Source organism: Festucalex cinctus, chromosome 4 (genome assembly GCF_051991245.1).
Source record: "Festucalex cinctus isolate MCC-2025b chromosome 4, RoL_Fcin_1.0, whole genome shotgun sequence".
In the NCBI taxonomy this organism is placed as follows: Eukaryota; Metazoa; Chordata; class Actinopteri; order Syngnathiformes; family Syngnathidae; genus Festucalex; species Festucalex cinctus.
Window position 1 is genome coordinate 7,866,947 of NC_135414.1, and position 15,900 is coordinate 7,882,846.

The 15,900-nt window shown below is 37.8% G+C and overlaps 1 protein-coding gene across 1 annotated transcript in view; it reads left to right on the forward strand.

Moving 5' to 3' along the window:
- Positions 1-15,900, forward strand: part of nedd4a (NEDD4 E3 ubiquitin protein ligase a) — a 29,753-nt gene that overhangs the window by 12,748 nt on the left and 1,105 nt on the right. Inside the window, exons 6-29 of the mRNA XM_077518562.1 lie at positions 1,642-1,692; positions 2,063-2,118; positions 2,250-2,355; positions 2,903-3,066; positions 3,155-3,266; positions 3,530-3,664; positions 3,923-4,006; positions 4,597-4,707; positions 4,999-5,199; positions 5,630-5,707; positions 5,791-5,845; positions 5,920-5,978; positions 6,077-6,142; positions 6,213-6,442; positions 6,572-6,693; positions 11,069-11,139; positions 11,248-11,343; positions 11,433-11,506; positions 11,589-11,649; positions 11,738-11,797; positions 11,882-11,989; positions 12,183-12,279; positions 12,405-12,477; positions 14,342-15,900. The exon at positions 14,342-15,900 is cut by the window's right edge and continues 1,105 nt beyond it. Coding sequence (XP_077374688.1) covers positions 1,642-1,692; positions 2,063-2,118; positions 2,250-2,355; positions 2,903-3,066; positions 3,155-3,266; positions 3,530-3,664; positions 3,923-4,006; positions 4,597-4,707; positions 4,999-5,199; positions 5,630-5,707; positions 5,791-5,845; positions 5,920-5,978; positions 6,077-6,142; positions 6,213-6,442; positions 6,572-6,693; positions 11,069-11,139; positions 11,248-11,343; positions 11,433-11,506; positions 11,589-11,649; positions 11,738-11,797; positions 11,882-11,989; positions 12,183-12,279; positions 12,405-12,477; positions 14,342-14,441 — 2,370 coding nt within the window. The 3' untranslated portion in view covers positions 14,442-15,900. The remainder of the gene's footprint in view (positions 1-1,641; positions 1,693-2,062; positions 2,119-2,249; positions 2,356-2,902; positions 3,067-3,154; positions 3,267-3,529; positions 3,665-3,922; positions 4,007-4,596; positions 4,708-4,998; positions 5,200-5,629; positions 5,708-5,790; positions 5,846-5,919; positions 5,979-6,076; positions 6,143-6,212; positions 6,443-6,571; positions 6,694-11,068; positions 11,140-11,247; positions 11,344-11,432; positions 11,507-11,588; positions 11,650-11,737; positions 11,798-11,881; positions 11,990-12,182; positions 12,280-12,404; positions 12,478-14,341) is intronic.

Genomic DNA, 15,900 nt, shown 5'->3' on the forward strand with positions numbered 1-15,900 from the left:
TCTTTAAAATGAAGTAACTTGTAAAATTCTGCACATATTTAAAATGGTAAAATACAACTTGACCCCAGTCTCCACAAATATAAACATTATTATTATAAGCATATAAGCATTATTATTCAATGTATTACTGCTAAATTTTGACATCTGTTTCCCCCAATACAGGCTTTCCAAGGGGCGGTCATTAATAGCACGTAAAAAAAAATAGTGGCGCTAAAGGAACTTTAAATGAACTCAAAATGAACTCATTAATTTTGACACCCCTACTACTAAAAACACTTCAGTCTTCCAAATGTATGATAGTATAAAACATGATCTAATTACTTAGTTTGTGCGTGATTCCAGCACAATCTGATCTGTGTAATAAAATCTGAAATATGATAACCGTTCTTTTAAGGAAATAAATAAATATATATATATATATATATATATATATATATATATATATATATATATATATATATATATATATATATTTTAATACAAATTTGTTCAAATGCCAGGTTTTTGTAACATAATCAAGATATCAATCAAGAGACCATGGATGTGGCCTATAAACTGTATCACTAAATTCAATGGGAAAAAATATATACAGTAATACATTTTCAAGAGAGAAAGTAAAATTAAACATCTGAGCTCGTCTGGTTGCACAAGTGTTTACATCATTCACATTCATTCTCCATCAGCATCTCTCCCCCATTGGCGATTGGTAAACTTTGTCTGCGAACTGCATGTTCTTTTTTTTTTTTTTTTTTTTTAGTTCTTTTTTTTTTTTTTTTTTGTTAGGAAAGCTCAGTGTTATTCATTTGGCCGCCTTTCCGAGTCAGCGGTTTGTCATCATCTCTCTTTTGTTTTTTTGTTGTTTTCTTTTACCCCCACATGCGTCAACATACCGTTAGCAAGCCACTTAGAGCGCACGTGATATGAGGACAGAACACAGACTTTTTTTTTTTTTTTTGCTGCAGGTGGATCATTTAACGCTGCATTAAGTTTAGATTATTCACTATTTTATTTGACCTACGATTGGCTGGCAACCAGTCCAGGGTGTCCCCTGCCTACTGCCCAAAGCCAGCTGAGATATGCTCCAGCGCCCCCCGTCACCCTTGTGAGGAATAAGCGGTCAAGAAAATGGATGGATGGATGGATATTTTATTTGAAAGAAAACCTCAACCAAGTGTCTCAGATATCAGAATGTTTGTTATAAACAGAAATAAAAATTGTACATTTTTTGTAGCAGCTCATTGATTTCTTAAATGCTACAGTTTTTTTTTTCAATACATATTGGTAAAAAAGAAAACAATATATGCAGTATTATTGTCACTTTTGCTATCAAAAGTGTTTTGTGGCTTGCGGTGATTTAAAAACTTTTTTTTTCCTTTTCTTTGTGGGACGGTCCAAATGACTGACTTATTTAAGTTTGCTGATCCCTGCACCCTCTTCATATCACAGTCTCATTAACCTTTCACATTATGGTGGGAAAAGTTTTCAAATGATTTATCTTGGTCTTGTTTTTATATCATAAAACCCTGGCATTTCAACAGGGGTGCGTAGACTTTCAACTGTGCATAACACTGTACATTTTTATACTAATACTGTCAGGTCTTGACGTGCATGTTTTTGTGTCTCCTCTCTCTCCCTCGTCAGACACGTGATGACTTTCTCGGACAGGTGGATATTCCTCTCAGTCAGATACCAGTAAGTTATTTGGCCAAGAGCAGCAGCAAGCCCTTTGTTCATTGCGCCATATTGTTCATGGCCACTGCGTGTGATTTGGTTTACAGCACAAGCACAGACCTCTACTTCGTCCATGTCTTACCACCATGTAAATATGAACACCCTTAGCATTGGGTCTGTTCTGCATCAATGTCACCAGTTATGGAAACACAGTCCAAGATGTTTATGTCACATTACTGCGTTTGTTTTATAGTAAACAAAATGTTCACTGTTCAGTTCAGTGGGTAAAAAAATTATTCTGTGGTGGTACAGTTCCTTGCTATGATTTGATTAAAATGTATTCTACATTTTAGGTATGAACTTGTTTTATTTTCTTTTGTTTTGTTTTCAGACAAATAATTCTACAAGACCATGCACATTCAAGGATTTTCTGCTTCACCCCAGAAGGTTGTTGTCATTTCATGTCTGTTAAGGCTTTTAATCTTTTGTTGTGCATTCCAATAATAGGCACTATGTCACCTTTTATTTTTTTTTATTTACAACAGAAAATGCCATTTGTTTTTAATGTTTTTGTGTAGTCACAAGTCCAGAGTTAAGGGCCATCTGCGACTCAAAATGACCTACATGCCAACAAACTCTGCTTCAGGCGAGGAATCAACAGATCAACAGACTGACAACACAGATGTAAGTCTGTTTTAGAAGCAACTACTGTGTCTCGTAATTTTGCAGCGTTAAAATGTTGTTACACCCCCATTCATCTATTTTCAATGTTATTCACATTACTTTGATGGAATACAATACAATAAGCCTGCTCCAGGCCCGCCAGCGTTAAGTCAAAATTTAACAACAAAAAAAGGTTTTTGTATAGTTTTACTCCTCCCAAGCACTTTTAACAAATTAAAACTCACTTAATCCTGTTACACCACAATTTTGAAGTATTTCTTAGCACCTATTCTCACTCCTTCTTGCCGTCAAACTTGCATAGTTCTCCAAATTAAAGACAAGACGTGCTTACTTCAAGCTTTTTATTTATCAATTTTAAAATAAAATTGACACATAAAGCAAAGGCGATAAAAGTATAGTATATTTTTAACACCAAAATGTTCAACCAAACCTTATAATTTAATCTTAAGAAAGTCTTAAGCTTTTCCTTAAGCTCATGTGTCCATACAAAGAGACCGCAACATTAATATAGCATACAGTATAGCTAAATGTTTTGCTTTTTGTCTAGGTTCCATGGGAGTTTTTGGAATCTCAGGACATGTCAGGCCCCATGCAGTCTGAGCAGACGCTTGTTCTGCCGCCTGGCTGGGAGGAGCGTCAGGACAACCTGGGAAGAACCTACTATGTCCACCACGAGAGCAGAACCACACAGTGGCGGCCACCGACGTTACAGTTAAGACACACTGATGATGTAATATTTCTGGTACGGGACATTTGGCCCGGACTTCATGGTCAGTGTATTTGTGTCTCCCCCGTACAGTGACAATAATGCGGACACAAGGCGACAAAACAGTGCTAGACAGAGGGCGCAGAATTATATTACACGCAGACAGATCTCAGACCCTGATGAGACCACAAGACCACAAGATGAGGTATTTTCTTATTTATTATGATGTTATCTATATAGACACATAAAACAAAGTGTACCGACCAACCAAAAATGAGTTGTTGTTGTTTTTTATTTAACCCCGAATTTTATTTATTTATTTATTTATGTATATATGTATTTATTTATTTATTTATTGCATTGTACTACATTGTGATGTCAAGTTGAGTTTGTTTAGCCCTAGATTGAGTATTTTTTTTCTTGTCTGATCTCAATGTGTGCTTAACATGTAACTGTCCTATTGTCTAGGAATGGGAGGTTTTTAGAGAAGATGAAGTCGATATGAACCAGCCCCCGCCTCAGATTCCCCAGGACATACAGATGTTAACTGATGAGATGAGAAACCTTTTTGGTACAGGGGCCACAGCTCGTGAGCACCAGGTGGTAAGTCACTTCTTAGTTACATTCCACTGAGACTGGATTTTTTATATTTTTTTTTAGAACAGGCCCGTGAGCGACTCATGAGATTCTTGCGGGGCTACCTAGTGCCCACGGGCAACATGTTGGTGACCCCTGCTCTAAGATTACAAAACTGAAGTGGAGCCATAATGTGATCAATAGGAATGATGTGCCACAGAGAAGCCAGCATCGACACTAATGCGCAAGACCTGTCATTGACGCATCCCTTCTCTCTGCTTGCAGGATCATGCACGCAATTTGAGCCATTCCCTTCGCATAAGAAGTTTTCACGCGTCAACAGCAGAGGAGCATCCTGTTAATTCAGAGGTATTTCCTTCCTTTATGAAATCATTCTTTTTTTTTTTTTGATTTACCAACCATACTTAACGTCAACATTTTTAGGGGGGTTTGCACTTTGTTAATCAGGGATCAAAGATCTTGTGAAGTGAATTCAGAGATTTTATTTCTAAATACATTATTCGCTTGAATATTATTGCTGAAAACATGTGAAGACTGAGAACTGTGTAATACTGTATTCTGGAGATATAGCACTCAATTGTTTTTCACTATTTCAGTTTTCCTGATTCTTAGGGTGTGGCGAAAACGCATGCACTGTATTTTTTCACTCAAAAATTCAAAGTCAATTTTATAAGGAGAGTCTTGAGTACATTTGACCAGTTTATAAAAAAAAATAAAAAGAGCGACTCAAGATTTGTCAAACAAACCCACCACCTGAGCCATGACACTCTATGTGTCAGGTGGAATCCTTGTACCTTCAAGAGACCAAGTTTTTACATACTTGGCGATTTCTTTAATAATTCAAATTTGGCAGTGTTGTTAATGACACACTTCACTGTCGTGCGTCAAACTCAAAAGACATGTATTTTTGCTCTACTGTTTTTCAATACCTGCATCAGACCTCTGCGGGGCTGCCACCAGGATGGGAGGAAAAGAGGGACAGTAAAGGAAGACGCTATTATATCAACCACAACACCCGAACCACCTCATGGATACGACCCTGCTTGCAGGTACTGGTCTGGGGAAATGGAAGTCTGGGCTTCCCTACTAAAACTGCTGCGCCCGCAGCTCGACCCCGGATAAGCAGAAGAAAATGGGTGGATACATGAATGGCCTTTTTTTTTTTTTTTTTTTTTTTTTTTTAATTCATTCAAATTTGACAGGCTTATTACAAATACTATCTGTGTTGTGTCAAATTTAAGACTCTTTTGTCACATTATAGGGTCTTTGATAAAATACAAAAATCATTGATTTTAATTATAAAATCTCTTCAGATGTTTTTTTTTTTTCCCCCCCGACAGAGAACAAAATCATTGGCTACAGAGAATAGTACTAGTAGTACAACTTCCAAACCCTATGCGACCCCTGAAGCATCTCCCCAGCACACTCCCAGCCCAGAAGCCGCAATTGAATCTGGCTCTATGCCAGTTGGTTGGGAGGTCCGCAGTGCTCCCAATGGAAGACCCTTCTTCATTGACCACAATACGAAAACTACTACCTGGGTGAGAATTGAAGTTGTACAGTCCTTTGAAACGTCATTCATTCATCATTAGGTTTGTTGGTTTAACAATGCTATAAGCTTTCTAAAATGATCCCTCTCCAAATTGCATTGCAATCAGTGTGACCCAACTATTTGCAATTAAGCAATTAAAATGTCAGTTTTACGATCGATACATATGCCTATGGAAAGCATATCAAGCTACATATCAAGGATATTGAATAAAATGGCTTTCCATATATGCCCCTTTTGTGCTGTAAACAAAATAAAAAAATCTCAGATTAGACGAGGTTAGGTTCCACCATATATATGTGTAAATTGGTGCATATGTGAACCTCTGGTGGGCGGCGATCACTGCATACAATTACAAATTCTTAGCTGCTCATGTAAGCATTTCCTGTTTGAGTCAAACAAGTTTGTTTGTTCCTAATCAGAAAGATCCCAGGCTTACGACTTCTGTTCATGTGAGGAGCAGACCCTCACTTGACCCTTCTGATCTCGGTCCATTGCCAGTAAGTCAATACAATAGAGCTATTGAATGTCATTTTTTTTTTATGTTTGTGTGAGTCTTTGTTGAAATTGTTTTTCTTCTCAGCCTGGTTGGGAGGAGAGGATCCACACGGATGGGAGGATATTCTACATTGATCACAGTGAGGGTTTTATCTGATCTAATATGCATCTCATCCGATTGTTAGTGAACTGAATGTATGTCCATATTTCATAGACACTAAAACCACACAATGGGATGATCCGAGATTACAAACCTCAGCAATAACTGGACCTGTAAGTATTAATTGTGCATCGCATCTAAGCCTCACCTCCATGCATAATTGGTAACTGAGTCACGGATTAATTGGTTGCTTGTATACTTTTGATTACAGGCAGTGCCTTATTCCAGAGATTATAAACAAAAGTATGACTACTTCCGCAAGAAACTGGAAAAACCAGTGAGTGTTGTCATCCTTTGCTGACCAATCTGATTTCTGTGAAAGAAATATAACACATGCTGTATTGTAGGTCAACATCCCGAATAAATTTGGGATGAAGGTGAGACGAAACGCGGTACTGGAGGACTCGTACCGGCAAATCCTCCTAGTTAAGCGGCCAGACTTGTTGAAAGCACGACTGTGGGTGGAGTTTGAAGGAGAAAAGGGTTTGGACTATGGAGGTTTGGCCCGGGAGTGGTTCTTCCTCATGTCCAAGGAGATGTTCAACCCCTATTACGGACTCTTTGAATATTCTGCCACGTGAGTTGGAGAACATTCCTACATTTTGTGGATATATCTTTATTTAAAACAAGGAAAGCAATGAAGCAGATCATCTAAGAGAATATTATGCCTCTGAGTCATTAAATTCTGGTGTGGTTGGTCTTTCAGGGACAACTATACACTGCAGATTAATCCCAACTCAGGTCTATGTAATGAGGACCACCTGACTTACTTCAAGTGCATTGGCCGTGTGGCAGGCATGGCAGTCTGGCATGGAAAACTGCTTGATGGTAAGTCTTTGTTCACTTCAGTATACACTGCTCACAAAAAGTTGGGATATTCAGTTTTTAGGTGAAAATTCAGGATGAAACACAGAAACTGATAAAGCCTTCTTTGAATTATTATTGTTTTAATCTTAATTAGGCACTCAAAAACAACAAAATGCCCAATTCATTGTGCTCTTCCTCACTTCTGATGTATACCATATTGTGGAATATTATTGAAAGTATGCTGGGTCTACACTCGTCTGGCCTAAATCTTCGGTTAGAAAGATTGCAGCGAATCCAGAGATGGGGTTGAGTGTCTTTAATTACCACAATGATGGCAGGACATGGATTTGTTGATTGTTGATAGTATTAAAGTATGATGTCGTGATGGTGATAAATTGTAATGAAGTTGTGGAGTTGTGGTTTTCTATAACAAACAAATAAATGTAAATGATTACAATGAGGTCCATTGAGGCATCGCACTAAACTATCAATTGTTTCAAGTAATAACAAAATATATCAATGGCACAAAGAATTTTACAATCTTATTTGTACACTAAATAAGGCAGAACACTATTCCTTGTGGTGCAGTCTGTTTACACGAAATATCCACAAGGGCGCGCCAAAGACCACATAATAGACTACAAACTACAGCGTGGATAATGGCGGCTGCGGTAAAATGTAAATAAAGGCAGAATTCAGGCGTTCTACATGAGTTAGCCCTACTTAGAATTGACAAATTGTACACAGAACTATGAAGAACTAGTTATTATACTTACAGTGTCAATTACGCACGACAAGCGAGTTAACATGGAAGTCTGATACGGTCGTCTAACTCTGGCCGCTCCTTCTGCGTAATGAACACTAGGATCAGAATGCGTATGTCAATTGGTGCAGGAATAACGTAATCAAGAAGTCTGTTAAAGGGCGCAGCACGTTAGAGCAGGGAAATTTGGACACATATCGCGATATTAATGTATGATGTATTTAATATCGCGATATTAAAACTGACATAATGTCGTCGTCATGTCACGATATTAAAAGCAGCAGTTAAAAAAAAAAAGTCAGGATGATTTCAATTTGTGCAGTTCTAGCACCCTCTGGTGGCTAGTTTTTTTTTTGTTTTTTTTTTAATGCAGTTTAATTTTCACAAGGCATGTTTTGGCCTTAAAATATTTAAAATCCACGCTAATGGTCAGATGAAGGCGCACGTAGGCCTAATATGCTTGTGAACCGAGTCAATATGTAGAGGAACTCAATCAGCAAGTGCCTCAATATTAGGTGTTATTAGAGATTGTAGATTGTTTCTATGCATTGCTGTAATGTACAAAAGCACACTATTGTGTTGTTGTTGTTGGTGTTTTTTTTTTTTAGTATTTTATTTTATTTATTATTTTTTTTACAATATAGCGACCTTTTTTTTTTTTTTTGTATCACCAACCTCCCCACAATATTGTGTTCATTATCGTATCGTGACCTTCATATCGTAATAATAACGTATTGTGATGTTTGGTTATCGTTATATCCCTAGTAGACAGATTAGGTTTGTTATTCCGCTGACAAGGACTGTCTTCAGTTAATGTGCATTGAAAGCATTTGCAACCTTCTGCTCGTATAACTTAAAATGTCATTATGTGTCATTATTGTATGGATCTGCAAAGCCATAATTAATGAGTATTTGAGTACTAAATGCTCCTTTTTTCTTACCAAGCAAACACTACTGATTATGTATTAATGTGATTTGCATACTGCAATGTTTGTTCTTCATGTGTATTTTATGTAGAACTATTGAGCTGCTGTCTTTAACAGACTTGCAAAAGAGATTTCTGAATCTCAAACTATTCCTGGTTTAAAAAAAATTATAAGTAGTAGTAAAATACTGAGATGATTTACTTGCAGTATTTGATAGTCCTTGAGAAATTGTTTAAGAATTTATTCTTTATCTAGCTCAGGAAATGGGCAGATTTTCTAAAATGACCTTTTTTTTTTCTTTTTTTTTTTAAGTTGGTATATGGTCAACTTAATTTGACCTTCTCCAAAATGTTGAATGTACAGTACATGTCCAGGTTTTATTACTTTTTTGCACAACTTGCTGTTCTCTAACAAAGAGCTAAATGGCAACATTTTGTTGGAATTGGTATTGAAACCATTGCTGTTCACATTTTTGCATTATGAGAGCAAGACTGCCTAAAAATTGAAGTCAATTGAAGGAAAGTCAACAGGTTACAATAGAAAATACACAAGAGACTGGAAGAACCACTGCAAGGTATGAAGTAGTACACGTCCTTTTCATCAAGTGCAGCACACACTTCTGCAACTAAAACTGGTCCTTAATGCGGACAAAACTAAACTGATGTTGTTTTCAAATTCCAGGAAAAGCCCACAATTTCCCCCCAAAGTGTCCACTCTGGAGGGAAATGAAATAGAGGTGGTTCTTACATATAAGTATCTTGGTATTCTGCTTGACGACACTTTGACTTTTAAACCCCATTTTCTATTTCGGAATAAATGTTGTTTTTCTTTTGAGGTCAAAAAGCGTCTTGTCACTGCAAGTTTTTTTTAAAATCTGTTTTAGAGTATGGAGATGTGTTGTATATGAACGCTTCATCTCAGTGTCTGAGTAAGATTGACTCATCATGCTGCTTTGAGGTTTGTTACAAATTGTAGAGCCTTGACCCATCACTGTGAACTGTATTCTCGAGTGGGATGGCCTTCTTTGTCCACCAGGAGGTTGACTCACTGGTACACTTTTATTTACAAGGCCATGCTTGGATTGCTGCCCTCTTATATTTGTAATCTAATCACAGTGAAAAGTGTTGATTCTTATGGTCTGCGTTCCAATGATCTTTTGTTGCTCTTTGTTCCATTTGCCCGCACTGAGCTGGGGAAAAAGGCTTTTGTTTTCTCTGCCCCTTCTGCATGGAACGTGTTGCAAAAGGACTGGAAACTAACGGAACTTGTTTCATTGAACGATTTTAGATCCAGATTAATTGACTGCCAGGCGTTATAAAAACAAAACAAAAAAATCCACAGTGCCAGCCGCTTTTGAGTATTTTTCCTCATCTTTCAAGGCAAAAAGAATATTGTTTGCCTTTACTACATATACAATGTGGCTACTCAATGAAAGATCGTATTCCATTCATTGGAATTTTACTAATCATCATGAAACGTCTTTGGCAGTCAAAGAGTTAAGAGCACTTGAGACGGCCTCATTGATTTGTAACTGTTTTATATAATTTTTATGTGATTGTAAGTGAAACTTTTATTTGTAACTGTATTGTAAACTGTTTTGCTGCCTCTTGGCCAGGACTCCCTTGAAAAGAGGTTTTTAATCTCAATGGGACTATCCTGGTTAAATAAAGGTTAAATAAATAAATAAATCAAACCACTGTTGAGAATTTTGCCGTTGTTCTTTGTCAAAGAACAGCAAATTATGCAAAAAAAAAGTAATGAAACATCCATCCATCCATCCATTTTCTTGACCGCTTATTCCTCACAAGGGTCGCGGGGGGTTCTGGCGCCTATCTCAGCTGGCTCTGGGCAGTAGGCGGGGTACACCCTGGACTGGTTGCCAGCCAATCGCAGGGCACACAGAGACGAACAACCATCCACACTCACAAGCACACCTAGGGACAATTCAGAGCATCCAATTAACCTGCCATGCATGTCTTTGGAATGTGGGAGGAGACCGGAGTACCCGGAGAAGACCCACGCGGGCACGGGGAGAACATGCAAACTCCACCCAGGAAGGCCGGAGCCTGGACTCGAACCCGCGTCCTCAGAACTGGGAGGCGGATGTGCTAACCACTCATGCCGCCTGTAATGAAACATCAAAGTCAAATTAAGTTCACCTGTTAAAGGGATACTTTACTTATTTAGCTATTTTTGGCAGTCAAACATTAATATTTTGCCTATAATAAATTTGATATTTTAATTATTTTTCATGTACAATTAGCACCTTTAAAAACACATTTTGCAACTTGCTGTTGGCTGAAAATGACATCACAGGGGCTCAGGTAACCAATCACAGCTCAGCTTGTGAATGTCACATGACCAAACCTGACAACCTGAGCCTCTGTGATATCATTTTCAGTTGACAGCAAGTTGCAAAATGTGTTTTTAAGGGTACTAATTGTACGTGAAAAATAATGAAAGTATCAAATTAATTATAGACAAAATATGAGCTTTTTATTGTTATAATGGGCTAAATAAGTGAAGTATCCCGTTAATGTTATAGTGTATCTTGGCTTTGTCCTGAAACTTCCGCCCAGAAGTTTCCCAATATGCTCAATTTTCTGTGAGTAGTTTTGTTTCATCATAAGGTTTATGGATTTACGACTGAAGGTGAAATAAAAAAAAAAATAAAAATCCTGACCTTATGTTATCATTGTGCATCAAGCGTTCTTCATTCGGCCTTTCTACAAGATGATGCTGCAGAAACCCATTACCCTGCAGGACATGGAGTCTGTCGTAAGTGTCCGAATTCAAGAAGTCTCATTTTGAATTCTGTTATTATGGTGAATGATGAACTCCTTCAATCTTACAAACGGACTCATGACTGTGTTGCTGTCTAATCAGGATGGTGAATATTTTAATTCACTGAAGTGGATTTTGGAGAATGATCCAACTGACCTGGATTTAATGTTCACCATTGATGAGGAACTTTTTGGACAGGTCGGTTCTATGTTGATATGTTTGCCGAATTTTTTTATGTTGGGTTGAAATGTTTCCTGAGTTACTCATGTCCCGCTTGCCCTCACCAGACTCACCAGCATGAGCTGAAGCCTAACGGTGCAGAGATTGACGTCACTAATGAAAACAAGAAGGAATACATCGAGTAAGTAACTTAAAAAAGAAAAATCTCCAATCAGCAATTTCAAACTCTGACTGTTAAATTGTACACATCTTCCCATCAACAGTCTTGTGATCCAGTGGCGCTTTGTAAACCGAATCCAGAAGCAGATGACAGCTTTTAAGGATGTAATGACATTTTTCATTGGTCGAAAAAACTTCCACTGTTTACACCTTTCAAGTTTGAGTTGCAACCTTTGCGTGCTTTGATTTCCAGGGATTCTTTGAGCTGATCCCGCAAGATCTGATCAAGATCTTTGATGAGAACGAGCTTGAGGTGAGCTTTCTGTCCACCTGTGATTCTTGAATTCATTTCATGAATATAATTAATGAATTTGATCATTTGTTTCTCGCCCTGCAGTTGCTCATGTGCGGTCTGGGAGATGTGGATGTGAATGACTGGAGACAGAACACCAAGTACAAGAGTGGCTACAGCGCCGAGCACGTAGTCATCCACTGGTTCTGGAAAGTAAGTGACGTTCCATTTATTTATTTATTTATTTTTTGTGAGGCTGGAACAGATTAATGGCAAATTAAATTTGTATTTGAAGGCACTACTGTTATTAACCTGACCTCAAAGGTTCTTTATGTTGAGTTTGAATGATGTCTGTTGTTGTTTTTCAGAAGTAATAATTAATTCTAACTCTTCCATCTTTTTGTAGGCAGTACTGCTGATGGATGCCGAAAAACGAATTCGTCTCTTGCAGTTTGTGACGGGAACTTCCAGAGTCCCGATGAACGGTTTTGGCGAACTCTATGGTGAGATTCATTAGTAACGTACTGCAGTTTGGGTCCACAAGTTGTTGCTGAAATGCTGTTTACACGTGTTGGATAAACACTTGTAAATGCCCTTGTGTTTGTCTGCTATTGAATGAATTTTCCAGGATCTAATGGGCCGCAGCGGTTCACCATTGAGCTGTGGGGAACGCGTGACAAACTGCCCCGAGCACACACATGGTGAGCATGCTTTCTAGATTGTCAACTCGTCATGGGGATTTTATTCATTTCATCAAGCGATGGGCAGAGCAGACTATGCAGTATATCAAGAATTATTAATACTGTATAATATTCAAAATTCCAAATAATTGAATATACTGAGCTTTCCCAATTTTGACCTTTTAGCCTTACAATGAATGTGTGCCAGCTAGCATTAGGTTGCATTCTGCTCTTTTTGCTGCAGGGAGACGTCACAACATTGTGAAAACTTTACAAGACAATGTGGTGATGTTTCTTAAACTTTTTCCAAGCACATTCCAAGGATTCTCAGTATTAAATGCTGAAGGTCTGGTTTTCTTTATCTGATGTCTTATCCTCCCTTGCACCACTCTTTTTGTTCTTTTTTTTTTTGTCTGCTAGGGCAAAACAAGTTTAGAAAATAATTCAATTGCAATTTATTCATTTATTTATTTTGTATTTATTTTTTTGAAACATCACAATAAGCACGATTATTTGCCTAAGGCTCCGCTTCTGGTTAGTTCAAATCATTTAGCAGTTCTTTTGTCCCATGTGTGCTTTCATGCACACGTGAGCAGATTTTTATAATGTGTTGGCCATTCCTTGAAGCAGGTCCATTATGGATTATTGCACCCTTTTGAAACATAATGTTTATTTAAGGAACGAGACATCTCATTTACTTTATGCTTTGGCGTTCAAGACCTTCTTGTCCGTGTATCTATTTGCTTATTTTGACTCTGGTGCATGATCATTGACATATAATCAGTATGTTGGCGACCTCTAGTGGACTCATTTTGTAACTTGCCATGTGAACACTTTATCGTCCCTTTGAATCTGATAAACGTTAACAAACCTAAGGTTTGTATACTTGAGTGGTCTTTGTAATACTATTACGGCAACTACATTTTACTAGTGAGGCTGTGTGCTACTAGTGCTACACATGAAATTCTAATAGTTATGCAGTACATAGTGCAGTAGTTATCAAACTTTTTACACCAAGTATCACCTAAAAAAATATGTGACTCAAGTACTACCAAAATGACCAACTTTAAATTACAGTTGCATAGCAGGCTTACAGTATGCGGTAAGTGTAGTAGTTGGTAAGTGTTGTAGTAAATGTACACACACCTGGATGTACTCAAATTCTTCTTAAAACTAAACTTAATGTTAACTAAATTCTCCTAAATCTATTGAAACACTCCCTAAAAGTTAGCTAAAGACTCTTTAATCCTATGAAATCATTTATCGTACTTGAATAAATGTTTGAAAACAAAAAATTAGAAATAATGAACTGCAAATGTGTTGTACTTATTAAATTCAACTGATTTGAAATGAATGGAAATGCCATTAATCCATTCCACTCCCTCGTAAAAAAACAGTAAGAAAATGTACCCATTTTTTTTTCAAGAAGATAAATAACACAGTATTGTACTTAATAAAAAGAGTAGTACCATAATTTCAAAAAGTAAAGAATTTTAAAAGTTTGTGCATCATATTTTCATACTTTCATCGTGCAACTTCTTCTGGTGTGAGTATCTTGGCCATCAGGGGGGAGTATAATACACGCGTTTCATCATTTTTTTTTAAACATTTATACACGGAGACAGACACAACTGCACAGTACCCCACAATAATAATAGTCATTTTTCCCAGAGGATAAAGAAGGCCTGTGACTATTTGTCTGTCTACATTTGTTGCTGCACTGTTTGTGCTCAAATGTCTGTTGCTGAATCGGTAACACCACAACATCTATGCGGGTTTCACTAGCCCTATGTATGGCTGAAAGCAAGCATTTTTTGAAGAATTGTTGACTCTGAAGTCGAAACGTGATTAACTTTGGATCATCTTTTTTTTTTTTTCCATCAAGCTTTAACCGTCTGGACCTTCCCCCCTACGAGTCTTTTGAGGAACTGAGGGAGAAACTTCACATCGCCATCGAGAATGCACAAGGCTTTGAAATCGATTAATTCAATGACACAAAGGAGAAAGCCACGTGACACCGGATGTTGTGACGTTCCAAATCACAGCCGAGACGCACGCACGAAGGACCGACAACTCAAGCAATGACAACGTCTGGAGTGACAGGTGTCATATCTCTGCTAGTGTTCTGAAGTTTACAAATCAGAGTGTTTCATATCTTGTGAAATGACAAACACTAACCGTGAGACCAGAGCCATATTAAGGCTTCTCAGGGTATCTCTGGACTTGCCCCCATCTGTCCAATCATATGTATTATTAGTCTGAAACTTGTTGTGAGCCATTGAAATTGATTTTTTTTTGCATCTAATGTAGATCTGAATCAAATAAAACAATTCTAATGGCCAGTTGGGGGCCAAGCGACCCTGTGCAAGCCTTTTCGTTATTCCAACTCTGCATGAGACTAACCAGGCAATGCATTTCATGCCTTTGTTTTCATGTCACCGTTGTTTTGTCCTTCTACTTTAACAAAGTAAGGTCATGTAGAAAGTAAAGTTATTTCTGTAAATAGTACATGCATGGTGGGGCCAGGTTTAGAATCACTGCCCACATCTACTAGTAATTAAATAAATAAACAAACAGACATGACAATGAAGTCATCAACAGTGATGCCTTGAGATACAAGTTTAATTCGTTCAATGACCACACTTGTAACTCAAAATGTTCACATCTCAAATCATCTTTCCACATTGAAATGCACGGGTATGCCAATAATCCGTTACATCCACCCGGGAGAAAAACTGTTTTGTAATCGTAATTAATCTGTTTTCGTCACATTTTCACTTCAATTCAGTGTACACTGTGCTGCTCCTTCTGATGTGCATGCTTTGGCCACCTGGGGGCAGTAATAATATATCCATATACATAGGCAATTCAATCCACAGTAAACCTTATTAAAACTTTTTTTCACAGAGGATAAAGAATATAGACCAGTGAGCATTGTTATATTATCTATTTACTTGGTTTTTTTTGCCCCATCATTTGTGTTCAAACATCCATTTATTGTTTTGTTCTTATTCAACCCCATAGATCAGGGGTAGGCGTCGCCGGAGTCCTGCAGGTTTTGGAGGTTTCCCTCTTCCAACACAAGCTGATTCCTGATACAGAGCTTGCTGATGAGCTGATCATATACCAGCTGTGTTGGAGAAGGGAAACATCCAAAACCTGCAGGACTCCGGCCCTTGAGGGCCGAGTTTACCCAGCCCTGCCATAGATGCTATTCGTTAGCTCGTCAGTGGCATTTCCCATTATCTGGTAACAGTAAGCTAGCGGACATGCACAATTGCTTCATGTTTAGTTTGGCAGTACAAGCCAATTGTTCACTACAACTCTAACGGATGTGCTGCTCATATCTCACAAAAACTGTCAAGTCTTGTCACTCGTATCTCAAGGCCCCACTGTATTTTTAAATTAAAATCTACTCCGACGTTGAAGTCTTTTTTTTTTCTT